The 23,160-nt window shown below is 44.2% G+C and overlaps 1 protein-coding gene across 1 annotated transcript; it reads left to right on the top strand.

The window, feature by feature from the left end:
- Nucleotides 1-5,706: 5,706 nt before the first annotated feature.
- TMEM171 (transmembrane protein 171) lies at nucleotides 5,707-19,752 on the top strand. The gene is made up of 4 exons (XM_066616450.1): nucleotides 5,707-6,012; nucleotides 13,776-14,482; nucleotides 17,075-17,216; nucleotides 19,080-19,752. Coding segments are annotated over exons 2-4 (771 nt in total). The 5' UTR covers nucleotides 5,707-6,012; nucleotides 13,776-13,854; the 3' UTR covers nucleotides 19,081-19,752.
- The last annotated feature ends 3,408 nt before the right edge of the window (nucleotides 19,753-23,160 follow it).

Raw genomic sequence — 23,160 nt, 5'->3', positions numbered from 1 at the left:
ATGGTGGTTCTGGAACAGCGTCTAGTGTGGCTGAAAAGGCCGATTCGGGAGTGACAATCCCTTCCACACTGGGAGCAAGTGTTAGTAGGAGCAAGTGTTAGTAGTAGTTAGTTTAGCGTTACTGGGAGCAAGAATTAGAATCAAAAACCTTCTGAGCAATGTTTTAAAAAATTCCCTCATTTTAATCAGATGCCATTTTAGAAAAAATGTTCCCCTTCTGTTCTGTTTCTTTTAAAGTAGTACCTGCTATTTGTCTTTTCACTTCGCCTTGGGGAGAGAGGAAGTATCAGACAGAGCCATTGCTGGTTCTTCTCAGCTATTTGGAGTAGTCAGGTTAGCTAGGAAAAAGGATGATTAACCCAATCCACTATCAAGGCAAGATATCACACTGGGCCCTTTGGAGGAGGTTGCAATTCTGCAGATTTCCTTAGAAGTAAACCCCACTGAAACTTGATACTGAGTAGCTTGTCATAGAAAGCAAGTTTTTCTTCAGGACTCTTGGTGTTATGTACATGCAGTTTTCTTTTACAAATTTAACTAACACTCCAATCCTATAATATTGGGCTGACAGGCAGAGCACATGATGACAGCAGGAGCAACTTCCACTGTTATAAAATGGCTGTTGTGCACACAGCAATCCATTGACAGCCATCTCCAAGCAATGCTGCAAGAGGCTGCAGCTCTGCTGCCAGACAGCTCTTACACTTCTGCTGCAGCTCTTACTGCCAGACTCAGTAAGTCAATGGTGGAGGTGGGCAGGGAAGGGGAGAACTGCCTTGAATCTGGGTGAGGGGAAGGTGGAAGCAGGTAGATCCCATATACCAAATCTTATCCCCTTCTTTTTAAAGCTCCCTGTTCTCTGTGGACATGCACCATCAAAAGTCTTCCACTTTGCCCTTGGGTTACTCCCCCTCACTGCTGGATGCAACACTCTCCTTTTTGGAGCAACCTCATTAGCAGGTGGAAGACGATCAGATTGGGCCCTTAAAACTCATACAATTGACAGCTATTTACTGTGGGTGATAATTCTATCAGTAACTAACATTCTGAAGGGGGAGATAAAACGTGCATAGGTTTTGGAAGTTATGTAGGTAGTGCTCCTCAGGCACTGTTGTAATCAGTATTTGCTTTTAGTGACCTAACATAAGAAAAGCCCTGCTGGATCAGGCCAAATGCCCATCTAGTCCAGCTTCCTGTATCTCACAGTGATTCACCAAATGCTTCAAGGATGTTCACAAGACAAGACACAACCTGTGTCCTGATGCCCTCCCCTGCATCTGACATTCTGAGGCAACCTACTTCTAAAATCAGGAGCTTGCATGTACCTATCACGCCTTGTAACTCATGATGGACTTTTCCTCTAGAAATTTGTCCAATCCCCTCTTAAAGGCATCTAGGCGAGATGCCATCACCACTTGCTGTGGCAAAGTGTTCCACAGAATAATTACATGCTGGGTAAAATTTATTTTGTCTGCCCTAACTCTCCCAACCCTCAATTTTAGCTGATGTCCCCTGCTTCTGGTGTTATGTGAGAGGGACAAGAGCATCTCTATCCATCCCCTGCATAATTTTGTATGTCTCAAGCGTGTCCCCCCCTCAGGCCCCTCTTTTCTAGACTGAAGAGCCCCAAATGCTGTAGCCTTTCCTCATATGGGAGGTGCCCCAGCCCAGTAATCATTTTGGTTGCTCTCTTCTGCACTTTCCATTTCCACTATATACTTTTTGAGATGTGGCAGCCAGAATTGGACACAATATTCCAGGTATGGCCTTACCATCGATTTGTACGACGGCATTATAATATTAGCTGTCTTATTCTCAATACCTTTTCTAATGATCCTAAGCAAGGAATTAACCTTCACCGCTGCCACACATTGGGTTGACACTTTCATTGAGCTGTTCACCAGCACCCCAAGAACTCTCTACTGATCTGTCACAGACAGCTCAGAACTTATTAGCCTATATGTAAAGTTTTGATTCTTTGCCCCAATGTGCATGACCTTACATTTACTTACATTGAAACGCTTCCGCCATTTTGCTGCCCATTCTCCCAGTTTGGAGAGATCCTTCCAGAGCTCTTCACAATCTTTTCTGGTCTTCACCACTTAGAAAAGTTTGGTGTTGTCTGCATTGATGAAATTGTTGGTGTACAGCAGGCCTTTTCAAACTGGAGCGTCGTGATACCCAAACCTGTGGGCCCTGGCCACTTTCACCTTAAGGGGCAGGGCAGCCTGGAGGCAGCGGTGCAATCCCCAGGATTGCGCTGTTCAGGGGGGCTGCAGGGGCTTGGGTACACTTACCCGAGCCTCCTGCAGCCTCCCGGGGGTGCCGAGAGCCCTACACAACCTTCTGTAGGGCTCCCCACAGCTTTGAAACCGAAAGCGGAGCAATCGTGCCTCGCTTCCGCTAAAGCGGAAGTGGAGCATGATCGCTCCACTTTCACTTCTGAAGCTGCAGGGAGCCCTGCAGAAGGTCGCACAGGGCTCCCCACACCCCTGGGAGGCTGCAGGAGGCTCAAGTAAGTGTACCCAAGCCCCTGCAGCCCCCCGGAGCGGCACAATCCTGGGGACTGTGCCACTGTCTCTGCCCCCGCAAAAACTTAGGGTTCAAACTCTCTCTGAGACTTTGAAAACCGCTGGTGTACAGGATGTGGGGTGGTGGTAACACCATGTTAGACCTCCCATCTTTCATGGATATAGAGTGATGATGTTGCTAGGGTGGAGCATTTGTCCATGGCTGCGTGGAGCTTTGCAGCAAGAAAATGGAAATGGTCCTCTGCCTCCCCCCTTTCTCCCTCAGTCCTGGTTCCCAGAAGTTTCTGCCTGTCAAGATACTTTTTACTTTGCTCTCCATGGGAAGGGAGGAAGATTCATGGATTGGGCTGTGGGAAGGAAGAACAGATTGATTCTGTTAAAACAGGTAGGGGTGTGGGTGAACTGGAAAGAACTTGGAGATGGATGAATTTTTCTGTGTGTAATTTGGTGGAGTGTAGCTGTGGGAAATTATAAATGGCTCGTACTTCAAAATTTACCACTATACCCACTGCTGATAATGACAGATTTGGAGATAAGATTCATATCAGTAAGAAGTGGGAATGATGTTGCAAATCCAAGTACTAGAAATGGAATGACAATCAGAATGAAGTCACTTTTTCTGGCTGCAATCCTCCACACACTTTCCTGGGAGTAAACCTGTATTAAACACTTCTGAGTAGACATACATAGGATTATGCTGTTAGGAACTAATAAGAATTTGCTATTGGTTGAGAATTTGTTAGGGGAAAAAAACAGTTTAAAAAGTGTTTGGTAGGACTTGTTTATATGTGGCTTTTGTGCATCATTAACTTTTGTTTTGAATTCTCTTGAGTGTCCAACTCTAAGACTAGAGTTGAAGACAAGTATTCAGGATCCATATTTTTCATGTATTAGTATGTACATATATGCAATTTCTAAAAAACGTTTACAAAGCGGTTTCCATAGCTAGACAAATAAAAGGCTTCCTGTCCCCTAAAGGCGTCCCAATCTAAAAGAGGTAACAGTCTTTGCAAAAAATGTCATTGTTGTAAATACTGCTTTTCAACAGAAAAGCTCACAAAGCTGGTTACAGAGCATAGCTAACTACTTAACACTGGAAGATCAATTCTGCTTTCTTCCCAAATAGTTCTCTTGTACACGGCAGGAAACACATGATTAAAATGATTACAGGTGGCTCTGTTTATAGCTGAGCTCTGCTTATTATTGTATAGTTTTCAGTACTTATACAAATGCCACCATGCAGTGGTGTTGCTGGGGGTGTGTGTGGGCTGCACTGGGTGACACACAGGGGGGATGACATCTCTACTCGACAATATTTTAAAAATCTTGGTATTTTTGAATAATACCATCATGTCATATGTCAATTGATGCATAATTTCATGCAGAATGCAATGAAACAACCCGCAATGAAATATCTCTATTCTATCAAAAGTTGTAGCAAAACAATACCTGTGGGGGCAGGGCAAAGGTCCATCACCATGTCCACTGCCTGGGCATAGTCCCACCCACTGCATGGGAGAAGGGCCATTATGAGGATGACGCCAGGGTCCATGAGGGGGGGATAAAGGGGGTAATTTGTACTGGGCCCATGGTCAAAAAGGGGGCCCAGGAGCCAAAGGTGAAAATTTCCTGGGCCCCCTTTTTGACCCTAGGCCCAGTACAAATTACCTCCCATAAATTTCCTGGGATCTTACATTTTCTGATCTCACCTCTGCCCAGGTGGGATGCTGGGGGCACTACCATAGGCATGAGGCAGCAGCTACTGCCACAAGCCATATGCACTGGCTTCAGAATGCATACAGTCCTGGTATCACATCTGGGAGGAAACTGGCCTGCTACAGGAGCTCTTTGGCTTGTAGATCCACTTACCCTGAAGGAGTGTATAGGAGCTCAGGGACACAGCTGCAGGGCTACAGCTGCTGCAGAAGTATGTTTTTGGTCCACACAGGGCAGTTTCCATTCTAAGTGTGAGCCTAAATACGATGATGCTAATTTCCTGCCATGATTTCCTAGAACAGTGGTTCCAAACCTGGGGTACTTGCTAGGACCTTTAGGGGTACTTGAAAGAGAATTAAATAATGGCAGAAAAAGGCAGAACTGTATTAGAATGCCTTGCAGGGCTGGCATGAGAACGTCTTGTGGGGCTAATAAGAGAGGTACAGCTGACGGAAATAGGCTGCCAAGGGGTATGCAAGTAAAATGTTCAGAACCACTGTCCTAGAAGATACTAGAGAGACCTAGGAGTGGTGTTTGGTTTTCTGTATTACTGCATCTACCATGTTTCCCCCAAAATAAGACACTGTCTTATATATATTTTTGGCTCAAAAAAACACACTAGGTCTTATTTTTTTCAAAGTCAGCCCCTTTATAGTTAATGGGACTTACTCCCTGGAAAGTGTGGAGAGCCTCAGAGCCCAGTAGGCAGGGTTGCCTCACTTGCTGCTTCCCACCTCATCGTCCTCTACTCAAGGCAGCACAGCAGGAGCTTTCTTGGTGGCGCGAATGGTCACATTGTCCACCTGCCCCCACCCACCCAAGGACCCCTTCCGCACGGCCCCCCCCCCCGGCCCTGATCACAACTAGGTCTTATTTTCGGGGAAACATGGTAGCTGCTGACACTGACAATCTTATCCACACTTTCCTGGGAGTAAGCTCCATTGACTAGAATGGGACTGACTTCTGAGTAGACAGGCATAGGATTGGGCTCTTAGGAGGAGCGTGTTTGGTTTTTTGTATTACTGAAGTGGGCAGCTGACAGACACTGTGCAGGTGGGTAGACATAAGAACAGCCCCACTGGATCAGGCCATAGGCCCATCTAGTCCAGCTTCCTGAATCTCACAGCGGCCCACCAAATGCCCCAGGGAGCACACCAGATAACAAGGGACCTCATCCTGGTGCCCTCCCTTGCATCTGACATAGCCATTTCTAAAATCAGGAGGTTGCACATACACATCACGGCTTGTAACCAGTAATGGATTTTCCCTCTGGTTACCCCCTGGTTACCTGGGCCCTGCCTTGGGAAGCCTGGTAGACCTGGGCTTCAGAAACTTTCCTGGCAGTCTCCACCCTGCCCTGCCCTGCTCCACCACCCCTGCTCTGCCCCCTCCCGGGGAGGTGCCCCAAAGGAACGTCGTGCCCCTGCCCAAACCCTCTGAGGCGCCGGGTGACGCGCTGGTCTCTCGCGCCGCCCCTGCCACCATGTACCTGCAGTCCCCCCTCCCCCGCTGGCCCCCTGCAGGCCGGGCGTGGCGCCTCCCCGCCGCAGCTCGGCATCCGGCCGCCTCCCTCGCAAGGTGCCGGCAAGGAGGCGGGCTCGTGCGCGCTGGGCTCAGCGAGGGCGGGAGGGAGCTGCGGCGGCGGTGCGAGGGAGACCCGCGCAGCGCTCCCGCTCAAGGTCACCCGGGCGGCTCCGAAACAGCGTCTCGCTCCGTCCCCTCAGGGAGGGGGAAGAAGAGGCGCCCCTCCTCGGGCGAGTCGAAGGTACTGCGGCGGGTGTCGTGTCCGGTTCTCCGGTGCCCGCCAAGCCTGAGCCGAAGGAAGGCTCTGCTTCCCCAGCCTCCGCGCGCGCTCTCGGGCCTCCGCTCGGCCTGGCAGCAGCTCCCCTCCCAGCCCGCGCCCCGCTTGCCCCGCGGTGGCGCCACAGCCTCGCTGGGGCCGCAGGGAGATGCTGGGGAGCCTCCCTCCGACCCCCAGCTGTGTGGGACCCTCATGACGCCCTGCTCAGCCTGGGGAAGGGAGAGGGGCGCAGTCAGCCCAGGGGTCGCCAGGGTCCTTAGCCCATGGCTGGGCCCCCAGCCTCTCAGGGGCTTCAGCCCCCTCCAGCACTGGGGTCCATTAGTGGTACCCCCCTGCTTCTGGCAGCCTGACCCTGGTATGGGAGGCACTGGACCATGTCTATTCTGAGGGTCTCCTGATGCCAGAGATGTGTGGGGGCTGGGGAGGCAGGTGAGGCAGAGCCTCCCCACTGGAGTCCTTTGGGAAACGCCACTGCCGTGGGAGGCACCCAAGCACCCACAAGCAGTGCTCACAATGCTTCCACACTCACATCCTGAGGCAGCCTTTCCAAGACAGGCCAGGCAGGCGTGCCCCATATAGACAGGCACCTGGTGTGCACCAGGTTCAGGTATCTAGCTGGGTGGCACCAAGTGGTGGTCTGTCTCACTAGGAGGATTGGCTCTCACTAGTGAATGCGGTGAAATCTGAAATTCTTAAGATGTGGGAAATGAAATGGGTGCTGAATCTATGTTGAAAAAATAATCTAGAAATGTATGAGAAATGTGCTGAGGTTTATATGTCATAGGCCTCTTTGAACAAGTGTTTTGTAACAGCAGTGTGCCACCAATCCCATTGGAAGTGGTTTGTTTGGAAGGAGGGCCAGAAAACAAATTCTGTACACCTGTTTGATTATAATAGTAGATAAGGATGGCTTCCAGTATCAGTGAAGGAATATGGCCTGCTGGATGTGTGCTCACCTTTTCTTGAAAGGCTTAAAAGTGTACTTGCACAGAACTGCAGCCTACATCTTTTTCACATGGGATCTCTACCTCAGGTGTTCCCAGTAAGCACCCCTATGAAATGCAAAGGTCACTTGTGCATCTGTTTGGGTTGTAGTGTTCTGGGAACATCCAAAGCTTTCGTGGGTTGGAAAAGTGTTCTAATTTTAGCTATGTAACAGATTATTACAGTTGTTGAAAGGTAGTACCCTACTAGCCATCATTCCTCCTAGTTCCATTGTAGGTGAATGGGAAAAGCTGTATATTAGTGTTGGACTCAACTGAGCCATCACAGTAAGACTTCATCTAAAAGGTTGTTAACTATTAGAAGGCTCTTCTGATCCTCCCTTCCCTACCTTTTTTTAAATTACCAGCTATGGCTCCTAGTTTATTCTATTGGCATAAGATTTATTGAAACATAGTGGGTTTGTGGTAAGGGTGAATTTTGATGACTTCATCAAAAGCAAGACACGGACTTGCTTAATATGCTTTTGGTGAAACTTCTAACAAATTTTAATCATGCAATGGGTTCACTGTTAAAGTTCAATAGTAAATGAAATGAGCTAAATTTGCAACCAACAAACTGGATTTTTAATTGTGAAGGCCACAACAGAGAGATTTTTATGCTTTCTTTTGTGGTACTGAGAATTAGAAAAATATGTCTGTCTTACACACATTTTTGTGTATTTAATTACATTTCTACAAAATTGGTGAGGAAAAGGGGCATCCCTCAAAAGTAATAAAAACAAATGTTCATATTTTGTCTTTAATGTAGCATTGTAAATTAGTTTTTTATTATTTCAAATTATTTTTCTTCATCCTAGCCTTCTTTTTAATTTCCGACACTTTTAAGGAAGGAAATGGTTCATCTTTTTTGAATCAACTTTTTTGAATCAACTTTTCATTCATTCAACTTTTAGGAAGGAAAGAATTCATCCGTTTGTTAATCATTCTCAAGTTTGAACAATAATTTACCAATTTACTGTGTTAAATAAAGTAGAAAGAGAACACTAATTTAAAACAAATTTGATTTTTACAGTATTTATTTAAATGTATTTTTATAGTATTATTCATAAAAATATATCACAGTGGTTTCCAACATTAAAACAAAAGTATAAATAAAACAGTGCAGTTAAGAAATTAAAAGCATATCAATAACAAGAAATGGTTGTACTGTGGCAGTAGAAACTGTTACTGAATCTCATTGAAAATGTAAAATACATATTATTGAATCTCATTGCAAAATATATATATAAAATAAATTCCTTCAGCTCAGAATACAGTGCTTCCTACAGCATGAGATGTGGTTTTGGTGCATTAGTTTTCAGCTGTAGGAAATCTAACTGGTAGGTTATCTAACATGAAGAGCAAGGTTATTGCTCACATTGTGAGAGAAGAGGCATGCAAGTTTTGTTCCCCAATTTCTCGCTCCCCCAAAGTTAGCCAAATCAGGGCCCTTTACAGCCTTGTAAAAGAGTGGTCCAGGATGTGGACTCACCTCCCTGCATTACAATCTCTGCGCATGAACTGGAGGTTGTCCATGACTTTGTGTACCTTGGCTCAACGATCTCCAACACTCTTTCTCTCGATACCGAGCTAAACAAACGCATCAGTAAAGCAGCTACCACGTTTTCCAGACTCACAAAGAGAGTCTGGTCCAACAAGAAGCTGACGGAACATAGCAAGATCCAGGTCTACAGAGCTTGCGTCCTGAGTACACTTCTGTACTGCAGCGAGTCATGGACTCTTCGCTCACAACAGGAGAGGAAACTGAACGCTTTCCACATGCGCGGCCTCCGATGCATTCTCGGCATCACCTGGCAGGACAAAGTTCCAAACAACACAGTCCTGGAACGTGCTGGAATCCCTAGCATGTATGCACTACTGAAACAGAGACGCCTGCGTTGGCTCGGTCATGTCGTGAGAATGGATGATGGCCGGATCCCAAAGGATCTCCTCTATGAAGAACTCGTGCAAGGAAAGCGCCCTACAGGTAGACCATAGCTATGATACAAGGACATCTGCAAGAGGGATCTGAAGGCCTTAGGAGTGGACCTCAACAGGTGGGAAACCCTGGCCTCTGAGCGGCCCGCTTGGAGGCAGGCTGTGCAACATGACCTTTCCCAGTTTGAAGAGACACTTGACCAACAGTCTGAGGCTAAGAGGCAAAGAAGGAAGGCCCATAGCCAGGGAGACAGGCCAGGGACAGATTGCACTTGCTCCCAGTGTGGAAGGGATTGTCACTCCCGAATCGGCCTTTTCAGCCACACTAGACGCTGTTCCAGAACCACCTTTCAGAGCGCGATACCATAGTCTTTCGAGACTGAAGGTTGCCAACTAACTAACTAAAAGAGTGGCTGAAAGATCATTGAAAAACTAGAACAGTTTGAGCACTGAAATTAGTCAGAGCAGAACTATATGAAATTTCTGGGAAGGATGGAATGAAGTAGATAAGAATGAGGACTATTCCTAATGTGTGTGCATATATGTATCAATGTTTGTGGGAATGAATTCTACCTAAGGAGCAAATATGGTTCACTAGTCAGAACTGAGTGTGAGAAATTTACTAATCCAGTTCTAATTCTGAGGGAAGCTGCATTCAGTTTCTCTGTTAATAGATCTTTTTCTGCACAGGGCTTTCCCTTGCTCTCAGTACCACATTTCACCTGTAAGGAAATGGTAGAGCTTTGCACGGAGCTTGCACACCAGCACCATATTTCTTTTATATTAATTGTTACTTGCATCTGCTGTGGGGTTAGATCTGTGCCAGCAGCACCTCAGAGTTGTGTGGCTTTCAGGTCTCATGTGGCTGAATGAACACATCTGGAAAACCTTCCATGCATAATCATCCTGTCTATGAGTGGATCATTCACTGATGTGATGCCTTTGCTGGCATTAAGGTCATGTTGTTGGTTAGCACACCATCCAACACCAAATTAAACTTGACACCCACAACTCTGAGACTTGTATGTTGCATTTTACTTAAAACGCAATCCTAACCTGTGCTAGAACAGACAGGCTAACTGGCCTGTGCTGTATTCAGCACAGGTTTGGTGCAGGCTGGGATGCAACTCACAGTATGGGATTTTATTCCCCTTAACCTGAGAAATGCCCCATGCAACCCTATGGGGCTACTCGGATCTGCCCCCGCAGTTTCAGAAGTGCAAATCCGAGTGGCCTGTGTAACGCTGGTTAGGCTGGGAACAGGGGTTAGGATCTGGCCTGCACCACTGCGTCCAGTCCCACCCCCAATCCCAGTCCTGATATGCTCTCCAGGTCAGCACATCCATGCATTGGCCTAGCCTGCTCCCAAGTAGTCGCAAGGGACTTGTGCCAAATCAGAGCTCTGTTAGGATTGTGCTGTTAATTATGTTCCTTTTTCACACAGTGTGGTCAAAGAGAGTCTCAGGAGGGTACCACTCTCCATTTCTGTAGCCAACTACAAGTGCAGTTATTCTCCTCCTGCTAGCAGCATCCCATTTTAGATTTCCCCAAGTTAGAGAACATACCTTGTGATAGAGTAAAGAAAGAACCACCACGTTCTGAGAATCTGTTGAAGTCTACTGCAAGAAACAAGATATGCTTTCTGCACAATGTAACAGGATTAGATCAGCACTTCCCAGTCTTTTTAGTACCACAACCACTTCGTCGGCTGAGTAATGCCCCAGAATACTTTGCAGTGCCACAGCTGGTGCTGGCCTGCAGCTTTTTTGTGACCCACCAAAAATTGACTTGCAACCCACTGGTGGGTCACAACCCAGTGTTGGAACTTCTGAATTAGATAATTAACTCTACAGAAATCATCTCAAGGCCCAAGCCTATCCTACTTTCCAGCACTGAAGCAGCTTTACCAACTGGACATGTGCTGCATTCTGCCATGGAAAGTCATGGAGGACTCCTCAAGGTAAGGAAACAGGGCTGCATTGCAGTTACATTATCACTAGGAAGTTGAATAGGAGTGGGCCCTTAATTTGCTTGAAGCCTTAAAGGAACATGTATTTCATAAATGTGGTCTGGAATAATATCGTTTAATCATGAGTGCACAACAAAGACAGTCTGAGGGCACAGCCCTAACCCCTTATGTCAGTGCTTTCCAGCACTGGCATAGCGGTGCCAGTGGGACGTGTGCTGCATCCTGCAGTTGGGTGTCACTCATGGAGGCCTCCTCAAAGTAAGGAAATGTTTGCTCCCTTACCACAGAGCTGCATTGCCCTTATGTCAGTGTTGGAAAGCACTGACATAAGGGGTTAGGATTGCCCCCTAAAAGTGGTGTATAGTAGGGATGGAAAATGCAGTCTAAAAGTGATGTATTGCAGGGATGGTTATAAAATTGTTGGCACACAATGTTTATGCATGAGATTACTCTGATAAAATAACTCTGGAAAGGGAATTTCAATACAGGCCTCAAATTTCGAATTGTCTGGATTCCTTTCTTGACCTATTGAAATCAATGCATGTCAGATGATGTGGTTAATCAAGAATTTCTGGAACTGGTATTCTAATAACTGTGTCTTTTTATGTTAAGTGTTGTGAAATCTTATTTTACATATATCAGTGTTTTCATTGATTTTTATTATATGTTTGCTTCTTTTATAAAATAATGATTCATTTAAAAAAAAGGAAAAAAACCCTTTTCAGTTCTTTTGCCTGAAGGCATGAGAATCTCAGTGAACTAACCCTTAAGATCTGAAATTGTTCACTTGGAATTAAAGGCTGTTATATCAGACATCTTCAGTAGGTGGAGCAGGACCCAGAACTGGGTTACAACTGAACCTCAGGTGGGTCATGGCAGTAGTACTGCTGCCATTTTATTTTAAAGTCAGGCCTGCATAGGCTGAACAGTAGCCAGGGCTAGGGGTGCTATGTGAGGTCAGTCCTGCTGGAGACTTGGGCAGGGTTGCTTTGGCCAAGCCTCCTATCTTCAGTGGCCCCCTTGGTCTCTCATCCACTCATGTGCTTTGCACTCCAACTGCCTCTCGCTTTGCTTGTACGTGCACTAACTCTCCACCTTTCAAAATTGCCATGCCAATCTTGCAAGATTTGCTGATTGCCAGTGTTGCCACATCCCTCTCTGCCTCATCTTTCCTTTCAGTTGTCTTGGAAGGAAAGCCATTACAGAACAACACAGTACAATTGCATTCTGATTGGCTGTCACTGGGCAAAAACAGAAGAGAAATGGTGGCTCCTTCTTTGCCCACACCCTCTTGCCTATTGAGTTCTGTTTGCAGACTGAGGTTTTAGATGGGCCCCAGCCCTTTGTGAGTTGAAGACCACAGTCTTATGTAATTCAACTGAAGCAAAGTGCTGAGAAGGATGAAGGCCTGCCATTCCAATTCTGGCAATGTATATAACCTTTGTAAATCATTGTGGCTTTTTTGCGACTCGGTTTTTGGCATAAAAAGCAAGCTATATTACTGTTTTAGGTTCATGGCTATTTTTCTTTCAGATAACCTATATTTAATGCACTGTGATTTCTTCAGGATTTTTTTTTTGTCTCTATATGGAATCTCCTTATATGGAATCCCTGCAGTCACAAAGATATTCTTTACAGACTTAGAGAAGCACTGTTTAGAGCAGTGATTTTCAAATTTTTTCATCTCATGGCACACTGCCAAGGCACTAAAATGGTCAAGGCACACCACCAGGTTTTTGAAAATTGCCAAGGCACACCATGCTACCAGTGGGGGCTCACATCTCCCATTGGCCCTATTAAAAAATGACCTCCCAAATTCCTGTGGCACACCTGTGGACCACTCACGGCACACCAGTGTGCCACGGCACAGTGGTTGAAAATGGCTGGTTTAGAGTTTAACTTCCCAGTGTTGGACTAGCACATAGCTGTGTTCTGTTCTATTTGAATAATCACTAGCAAGGAGTTGGCGAACTTTGCTTTTTTCTCCTGCAAGCTTGCTTCCTTTCCAGTCTGTGGCAAGGAAATTTCTCCACATGTCAGTTTATCTATTTATCATATTTGTGTCCTAAGGTGCTCAGTGGCCAGTATATTTAGTTGGCCATTCTATTTTTACAATAATGTCATGAGTTAGGTTAGGATGATAGAAAGATTGATTGTCCAAGATTGCTTGTCCAGTGACCTCAAGACCCAGTCAAAGTTGAACATTCTAGGTTCCCAACCTGTAGTCCATGAGACCCTGAGAAGTGGTCTGCAGAGTCTCAGAAAAAAAGATTGCCTTTGATCACTTACAGCGTTTCTCTGAGCAAGTGCTTCTCCAAAGACCACCAGAGAGGATGGAGAACACACCATCCACTGCTGGCACAGAAGTATCAGCTGCAGCTGTGGGCGGTCCATTCTCTGCCCTCTCTGGTAGTTTGTGGGGGTGCACTCAGGAGACAGTTCCCTATGGACCACCAGAGAGGGCAGAGAACGGACCGCCTATTGCTGGCGTTGCATGTAGTCCATGACAATTCCAGTTTTTTCCTAAGTTGTCTGTGGTCTCCTAAAGGTTGGGAACTGCTGTTCTAGACCAAGTATACCACACTGGTTTGCCATGTCATTGCTCTACCATTTACTTTGTATTTTATTTTGTGACCTTAATTAAAATATACTGCTGAATTACATGTCTTCAGTTACTAGCTCCGTTGATAGAAGCCTGATTACCCTGATTTCATAGCACGGAAACACAGGAGCAATTGCAGCTGCTGGATAGGACTGAAAGTCAGTGATCAGTCACTCTATAAATTGAATTTTACCATCTGGTTTAATAATCATAGTCATCTCTCTTTTACCTCTAGGTCCACTGAAGTGTCATGTCATTTTCATGTCCATAGAAGAAAGCTCCTCTGTGGGTTGAAGAGGGTGTTTAAATAAACAATGTATTCAGTTCCTGGTTCCACGCATGGAGAAGGAGATAATGGACACCCTCGGAAACTTATCTCTTTTCTTTTTGTTTTTGGCATCACATTATTATGTTCTGGGTTTCTTCTTTCAATGTTTGTTTTGCAGACATGTCCCAGTGGAGCCTTTGGTGACTGTAAAGGAGCCCTTAAAATTGTTGGGCCACTCCTTGCTGTTGTTGGACTAGTTTGTATAATTTTGGCACAATCGAGAGCGAAGGGCTACCTCAGAGAGGTGCAGCTACAAGATGACCAGATATATGGCTTTGTTTTTTGCAGAGGAAACTGCCAGTTTGCTCAGTTCCTCATTTTCGGTTTTTTATTTTTAACTAGTGGGATGCTCATTAGTGTCCTTGGCATTTGGATTCCTGGATGTAGCCCAGGATGGCACTACCAACAGTTTAATGTGAGCAATATGTCTGCTAATGAACCACAAGACTGTGGATTTCACTCTGTTCAAACCATGGGTCCTTTGATTGTGCTTATTGGATTATGTTTCTTCGTGATAGCTCACATCAAAAAGAAACAAACCTTAAATCTCATCCAAGAGTCTTCTGCAAATGAAGATGAGCAACTGAGCCCTGAATCATTTCAAGTGACAGTAGGTAAGTGAATGACTGGGAGGGTCTTCCCAGTAGACAGTGCAAGGTGGCAGTCCAGCAGGAGTCGCTTGGGGTTTGTGCCTGTTCCATCTGGGCGCTGGTATGGGAACGGTGGCTTAGAAGGGAGCAGCAGCATTTTGGAATTGGAGGAATGGAGGAAGGTGTTCTCTCTGAGAGACCACACAACTAGATGGGGTGGGGAAGGATATTGGGTACAGCAACTCCAGAATTTGTCATTGGAGGGGTAGTTTTTGTAAGGACTATCTTGGAACAGTTGAAGGAGCAGTGAACTTTGCTGAATTCAAGAACGAGTCAGATACCTTTTATAAAGGATGATAGCTACTTGGCATTATGTTCAAAGCACTTCACACGCATTGCCCCAGCAATTACTGTAAACAAAAAGTAAGAGAAAAACAAGGCAATGTGCCTCACCTACAGAGTAGATACTGACATGAGTTGGCACCCTTGGTTAAATAAGTGATAAAAATGAAAACACAAATTACACAACAGATTTTTATCTAGAGGAGGGGCAGATGTTGGTGATTGCCTGGAATTTTTGACATAATCTAAACTTGCACAATGTAGCACAGTCTATCGGCAACTAAAGGGGTTGGGGAGAAGATGCCTAGTGGGAGACCTTCATTCGGTCATACAAGTTCCATCTCTAATATATTCATTTATGTAAATTTAAGCAAATTTATGCAAATTTGAAGTGTAAATTAATTCTTTTTTCCCAGCCCCCAACACAGTGTCAGAGAGATGATGTGGCCCTCCTGTCAAAAAGTTTGGACACTCCTGGTCTGGACTCTAGACAAATTTGCATTTTGAAATAAACCTTAATGCTTGTGTTTTGTGCTTAGTAGCACTGAAGTGAGTATGACAGGGGAAAAATAGTCACATAGTCAAAATTAGTGACAGTTAAACAACCACTTGACCAGCCATAGAGAAAATGTGTAATGAAAACTTGCCTGCCAACCCCTGTCACGCCAGTTATAATCTGGTGGCACCCTTGGTTAGAAATGAGAAATGAGGGGTTGACAACTGCCACCACCAAATCATGACGAGGGAAGGCAAAGAACAGTACTTGACTATGACGTTTTAAAGGGAAGGAAAGCCAAATTGATGTTTTGAAGAGATTTTGAGTAAATATGTCTATCGGGCAGACGTGTTCCTTTCAGTTCTAAAAGTCATAAAGGAAGGAACATGAAATGAGACGGATGCTAAAGAATTGGCTTTATTAAGTAACAGAAATAAACCCTTTTCATCAAAATGTTTAGGGAGTTAAAGCAGGAAAATAGTGCCTGAGGGGAAAACAAAAGTACTGACATGTTTCTGTCATTTATCTGTCCTTTTTTATGTCATTTATCTTTGCATCAGTCCTGTGACACATATTAGATTGAGTGATGAAGACTTTCCTATAGTTTCCCAGTGAGGTTCACAGCTGAGTAGGAATTGTGATGCCGATTTCTTAAATGCCTAAAAAAGAAAGGTACAGCTGGAGCCTGATTATCCACAGATTTTATATCCGTGGATCTGGCTCAGTGCGGGTTCCCCAGACCCACGTTGGGCCAGACTCAGCCCCACCTGAACCCTCTGAAGGGTGTCACAGGGTGGGGCAATGGCTTGGGAATCTCCCCTGTTCCTCCCCTACCCCAAGGGTGATGTTTGTGACAAAGGGGACCAGTCTGTGGTATGCGGACCTGAATGTGCTACTCTTATCTGCATGACTGGTGATGCATCCATCGATCAGTCACATACTGTGGCCTGCCAGAAACATGAGAAACTAACCCCCTCTGCCTTCCCCATTTTTTGAAGTCTCAGACAGGTGACTAAGGACCAAATTATACATGACATAGCATTACTAGCTCTGATAGGGTAGTCAATAGCAGCAGGATTGGGATCTCCTGCAAATTGAGACTGCAGGGAGTAGGATTAAAGTCCCTCTATCCCCTGCTGTAGTTGCAATCTTCAGGAGGCCCCAATCTGGCTGCTTTGACAAAAAAACCAAAAAACTAACCGTTGGGGCTATTCTGCTTTTGCCCTAAAGCAGACCCTTAGTGGACCTCTGGTGAGCTGCTGAGTATAACTGAAAGAGGCTGAATTAGTGGATGACAAGTTGTGTAGGGCTACTCTCTCTCTCTACAAAACTACATTTACCAGTCACAGTTCTGTTTATTATGGCATCATAGGCTGAGCAGCATAGCTTAGTGGTCATTTCACATGTAAACAATCTAAGCCTAAAAGAACAGTGAAAAACCCTAGGTAGGGACAAATATAACGAATGCAGACTCTGCAGTAGGCATCAGAGGAATGTAGTTCTTTAGTTGGAACTTTTTCTAATAGCTGTGTGTGTTGTCCACAGTATTCTGCATATTAATAAGTGACAGCAAGCACTATAATTATTCTCCTACAACACTGCAGGAAAAGACTGAAAGGAGTTTGCACTTGAGCTGGTGAGATCTGATGCCTAGAATACTATCATTCCTGTTGAAATACACTTTACAAGTAGGAATGTCTCACCTATTGATTCAAAGAGAGCAGCAAAGCATCAGCAGCAAAGTGATTTCATTTCAATCCTGAGTTTTCTTTTCATAGGTGATACTGTATTGGTGTTCCCACCTCCTCCTCCACCTTATTTTGCTGACCCTCCATTGCAAACAATTACTCCGTGCGTTGGTGCAAGTGATTTACCTTTAAATGAAAATCCTCCGCCATACCACAGCACTTTTATCAACTGGTAAGATTGTTTTTATTACTTATACATTAAATATAATGTATTTGATATATGCATTTATCTGTATGTGAACCAATAGATTTATGAAGTGTACTAAAACAAGGGCCAAAATAAACATTCATGACTGGACTCCCAATGCCTTCTTTTACACTTAAAAGGAACTGAGAGGACAGGTTGTGTTAGAAACATGGTTTTGGGAGATAGAGTTTAACTCTCCCCTCCTCAGCCCTCTGGCACCATTTCCCCAGTTTAAATCACCCCCTGAAAGTTCTTGTTAGGGAGGAAGGTAAAGCGTGGTATGGTTCAGATACATGCATTTCCCCATCCCCCACTACAGCTAAGAGCAGCTTGGACTGAGGGTGGTGAAGTCAGAAGCCAATGCAGCAGTACAAGGGAAAGGGTTATCCCCCTCTATGCTGTGGACCTTATCCAGTTGCTCTCATCAATGCTACTGTTAAGCTGTTCACATATCTCTCATATCATATCTAAGTTTGGCCTTGGCATTCTTAAACTAGGTATAATCTTTTACCTTTTCTTAAGTACATTGCATCCCAGTAAACTAAAGAGGAGGCTCAAATCTGAATGGGGCTTTAAAAGAAGTTCCACTTTTCAAGGAGGACACAAATATTATGAGGCTATTGGGAAAAGAAATGAAATTTTCAAAGCAATTGAGGGCAAAACAGGAAGAGAAAAAAGATTCTTGCCTCATTTAACAGATATGGAGTTGACTGTGTGTCATTTTTTAAATTGAAACTGTTTACCATTCAGCTTTTCAACAATTAATATTTAATTCACTTTTGATTAGAAGTTATTCTTCCTCATCTACATTTCCAGAGTATAATTAGCTAATTGAAACTGAGGGACAATTAAAACCCCAAGCAGCTGACCCCCACCAGAAAGGCCAGCTGGTCCCTTTTCTGTGACAGAAAATTCTGAAGGTGCATGATATCCGAACTCACTGAAGCTAAGCAGATTTAGGTTAGGTTAGTGCTTGGGTGTCACATGTGAGCTCCATGGAGGAAAGATAAATATGAATGTAATAAGTACATTAACAAATGAAATATATAATCTCAGAAAATCCATCTGATATTTTAGGTGAACTAAAACATCATACTATTGTGTATCATACTATTTTCACTAAGCATATGAAGCTGTCTTGCCCTGGATCAGACCGCTGGTCCTTCTAGCTCAGTACTATATTTACTACACTGGCTGTCTGCAGGTCTCGAGGGTCTTACACACACACACACCCACACACACACCCACCCAAAAATGCCAGGGATTGAACCTGGGACTTTCTGCAGAAAAAGCATTTGCTCTCTCACTGAGCTCAGCTTCCATTGTTGTACAGTACTTAAATGCCCACGTCATAAATGTCTTTGTGAATCCCCAGAATGGGGATCTGTTAAGTGTTTGCCTCCCCAGAGACAATTAGGGCCTCTTCTTATATATCCATCACAGATGTCATTGCTTCTGGGTAGGGACTTGCATTTACCCTTCATGCGCCCTTTCTCATCATGTGAGAAAACTGCACTTCACTTTTTTTATTGCATTAACACAATGCAGGATTAACCACACCATGATCAGCTTCCTGTCAAGGGTACATTTGATAAAATAATCATGGCTGCATTCTCACAGGGGAGAGATACAAGAAATAATGTGTGATAGTCATGTTGCAAATTCACAATGTACAAATCTTTGAACTCTACCAGTTGGTATTGGGGAATCTGGAATTGGTGGTATTCCTGTCAAATATAATTATAATTATAATATACCATAGTCTTTCGAGACTGAAGGTTGCCAATACAAATATAAAATATTATTAAAATTTGCATCGATTTATTATTTTATTTTTATTATTTGCAGATCAGAGAACGTATTAGGCCCAGTTGCCTGAAGAGAGAATCAGCTGCTGTGTACCATGTAAGAGAGTGATTCGCTTTCTGAGGCTGTGTCTGCTCTCTGTTTTCCCTCTGAACCATCTCAGAAATATCAGACAAAAGAAGCAGCTATAAATAATGAATGTGTCCTGTCTTCCTCTCCCTGCAACAGTTAATCCATTGCCATCCACTTTTCTCAGATTGAAAGAAATACCCACAGCTAAATCAGAATGGAGGGGGAAGGAAATAAATGAATTACGGCGGAGAAAGAACTTGAGGAGGGAAGGTGAAGATGTTAGGAGGAGAATTCAGGAGCTTTGGGTCATCTGGGTTCCCCCAGCAGCCAACAAAACAAGCCCCAAAGGCAAAACTGCAGAGGAAGCTTCAGGAGAATCCGTATCAAGATAAGATTTCCATAGCTGGCAAAATCCACCAACAACCCAAGAACAGTTGCTGTGGGAAACTTCCAGAGATACATTCAAGAGACAAAAGACCCCAAACCTTTTGAGTTGGTGCCACTGTCGGTGTTTGGAATATTCAGACAAAGTCAGCTACTGTTTCTAAAGTATAGCCACCGGAAACCTGACTTTATTCTACAGTATTAAATTGTAAATATGAGGTTTAAGTGTATTAAATATTGTGGTACTAAATATGCAGAATATATGCTGTCTGTAATCTTTAATTAGTGTGATAAATGAAAAGCTTCAGTCTACAAAAGCAGGGACCTATTATGAGGAGCACATGGCTAATTCCAATCCACATCACACACAGACTCCACATGTTTTCCCAGTAATGTTTGGTAAAAGAATGCACAGTGTGACATTCCCTTCAGTGTTTCTCTGCTCCAGTTCATTGGCTGTTGCTTGCAGGGGACCGGGAATCAATAACCCTGATATCACAGAGTACTTCTATCAAATGTTATGGAGATACATTTTGTGGTAGCCATCTTTTCCCTGCAGTGTTTCTCAAACTGTAGGTCAGGACCCACTAGGTGGGTTGCAAGCCAATTTCAGGTGGGTCCCCATTCATTTCACCATTTTATTTTTAATATATTAGACTTGCTGCTACCCTGGTATGTGACTGCATTTGGGGAAATGTTACAGACCTGTATTTTTAACAAGCTACTATGCATATTCTTTTAACAATGATAGTAAATGGGACTTACTTCTGGGTAAGTGTAGGTAGGATTGCAGCCTAGTTTTGTTCAAAATTTTCCAGCTTGATGATGTCACTTCCGGTCAGCGCTTTTTTTGTAAAAAAAAAAAAAAAAGAAAAAAAAGTGCAGGAACTCACAACTTCTTATTTATTTATTTATTTATTTATTTATTTATTTATTTATTTATTTATAAACATGTCCAGGGAAAGAAGGAGAAAACAGGCATGTCTATCACAGCCCTGCAAAAGTTGTGAGCCTGCATGACTCTCTTCAAGCCCAAAGGAAATTACTGGATCACAGCCTATAACTGGTTCTCCCAGCTCAGCAGTTAGATTACTCTGTGACAACTGTTCATCAGAGTCTCACAGGTGGCAGAGAAACAGCATCTTAATAACTTAGTAAGTTATAAGTAATAAGATACAACTAGATGTAGCCAATAACTACACACACACACACAAACACACGTCCATCCCGTGTGAGCTCCCTGATAGCAAAAGCACTCCTGCCACAACTGGAGTGAAACACCCCATTTTTTTTAGGTGGGGAGGTGCTCCATTGGGGTATAGGAAACTCTCTCTATTGGGCTATAGGAAAGCCTATAGTTAAAGTGTTCAGAACTAATATATAAGGTCTTGAGCCCAGCTGGTGGCCATCAGTGCCTCAAGTATTAGTTCCAAACACCTTGAGCATAAGAGCTCTTATGGCTCAATTGCTAAAGTGCTGGTCTGTGGAGCCAGAGGCTAGGGGTTCAAATCCCTATGAGGAAGAAATTCTTTTTCTTTTTTCTTTTTCTTTTTTTAGGTGGGGAGGTGCTCCATGGCTGCAAAATATAAAGGTTGGTTGCCAGTTGCCAAAAGGGGGGCCAGTTGAGGCTGCAAAACTCCTCAAAGTTCAGTCCCAGGCAGGCTTTTTTTACCTTTTTTTTTTTAAGTCCCAGGTAGGACTTCCCACAGTTAAGCTCCTGGAGTGAGCCCCACCCATGTGAATAGTGTGGTGAGAGTCGATAAAAGTGTATTGTTCACTTGTAATACTAGTCTTTGGAATCACCCAGTGAAATTGTCAGTAGGTTCAAGCTTCCAGTTCAGGCCTGCCAGAGGTTCAGAAGGCTTTCCGAGTGCTCCAGGATGCTGCACAAAGCTGTGGAGCCCCCAGATAAGCAAAGGGGGGCTGTAGCCTCAGGGCATCCAGCGCCATCCTGGAGTATGCACTCTGCAGTTGTGGCCCTGGGTATGATATCACCCAGGGTCGTCACTGGGAGGTTCAAGACAGAGAAAAGAAACTACTTATTTTTTGACACATAACTAACTTATGGATTCCTATCACAAAATGTTGTGATGTCCATCACTTTAAATGGAATTTTAAAAGGATTAGTCAGATCCATAGAAGCTCGGTCCATCAACAACTATTACTTGTGATAGGTAAATACAACTCTCCATAATCAGATGCTAGGGTCAAGCAGTGGGGATGCCCTATTTGTACACTTCTTGGAAACATATGGCTGACCTACCTAGAGGAACAGGGTACTGTACTATCTGGATCTTTGGTCTTATCCTGCTGAATTCTTACAAGCTGTAGAAGCTGCTTCTAGTTTAGCTCAGAGTCCTAATTGTAGCTGTTTTCAGCAGTAGAAGTTCAAGCAAAATGCTGATCTTTTTGCTGAGTTTCCTGTGTGCATTTTGATCTACATCATCCAAGTATCATCAAAGCTGCACCAAAGTGACAGCCATAAAGTGGTTTTCTTCATGTTTTTTTATTGTCTGAAAAGTATGAACTGGTCATAGTTAGACATGTTTAGGTGTACAGTCTGAGGAAATGCTTGGTATAAAAAGCAAAATCTGTTACATGTCTACTGACAAATGCTTTGCTGCCTAATTCGGAACACTTACGGCCATTACATAAGTAATAATCCCCAGGAAAATCAGTTTTAGCTGGCAGCTCAGAGCTCTAAGTCAAAGCTGAAGAGAGTTAATGCTCTAACCCTTTCAACTGTGGTAATTACTGATTTCATGGGAATCACGGTTAGTGTAAATCATAGTCCAGGGCTTATTCCAACTGGACCCATTTATTTTTCACTTGGCCTCTTCTGTGAGGTTGCCCTCTATTTCTGAAACCTGTTATTTGCTCATCTACAAACCAACAATTGTCAGAGTCTTGGCGTGAAGGATGCTTCAAGCACCTTGAACAGGCATGCCGCAATATGAAGTTTGAAGTCTAATGAAGGATTAATTCTTGTGATATGCAGAGCGTCTTCATTTTCTCAGTGGCAGCAGCACACATTGAGATCCTTTCCCCCTTTTCCTGCCCCAAACTTTCCCCTGTATCTCCCCAAAGTGCACCTACAAAATAGCTGGCATGGGTCTGAGGAGACCTATTTGAAGGCAGGCAGGCTTTGGGAGTGGGGGTAAGTAATAAAAAGCTTTACTTGCCTTTCCTGGGCTCTCTGGTCCCCCTCCCCTCAGCATGCAGTACATGTTCTGTCAGTGGCACTGCATGCTAAGGGCTGGGCCCTTAGATACCTTCCTTAGAAAACAACGAAACTCATGATAAAAATCCAAACCACGACGCTAGCAATCAAAAAGCTAAAAGCATTCAACATCCAAGAATGCGCTCTCTGCAGAAGCGTGCATGGCCTCTGGGAACCAAGTGCCTCGGGATGCCTTTAAAAGAGGATTGGACAAGTTTCTGGAGGAAAAATCCATTACGGGGTACAAGCCATGATGCGTATGTGCAACCTCCTGATTTTAGAAATGGGCTATGTCAGAATGCCAGATGCAAGTGAGGGCATCAGGATGCCAGTCTCTTGTTATCTGGTATGCTTCTTGGGGCATTTGGTGGGCTGCTGTGAGATACAGGAAGCTGGACTAGATGGACCTATGGCCTGATCCAGTGGGGCTGTTCTTATGTTCAAGAG

This window comes from Tiliqua scincoides, chromosome 2 (genome assembly GCF_035046505.1).
Source record: "Tiliqua scincoides isolate rTilSci1 chromosome 2, rTilSci1.hap2, whole genome shotgun sequence".
Lineage (NCBI taxonomy): Eukaryota > Metazoa > Chordata > Lepidosauria > Squamata > Scincidae > Tiliqua > Tiliqua scincoides.
Note: the sequence above shows the minus strand (reverse complement) of the source record. Positions and strands in the feature narration are given on the sequence as shown.

What these genes read in the sequence shown, in the direction of transcription:
- TMEM171 (XM_066616450.1), top strand. Translation starts at nt 13,855, where the DNA reads ATGTATTCAGTTCCTGGTTCCACGCATGGAGAAGGAGATAATGGACAC. An exon ending in ATCATTTCAAGTGACAGTAG is followed by an intron (nt 14,483 to 17,074) that starts GTAAGTGAATGA and finishes TTCTTTTCATAG; the next exon opens with GTGATACTGTATTGGTGTTC.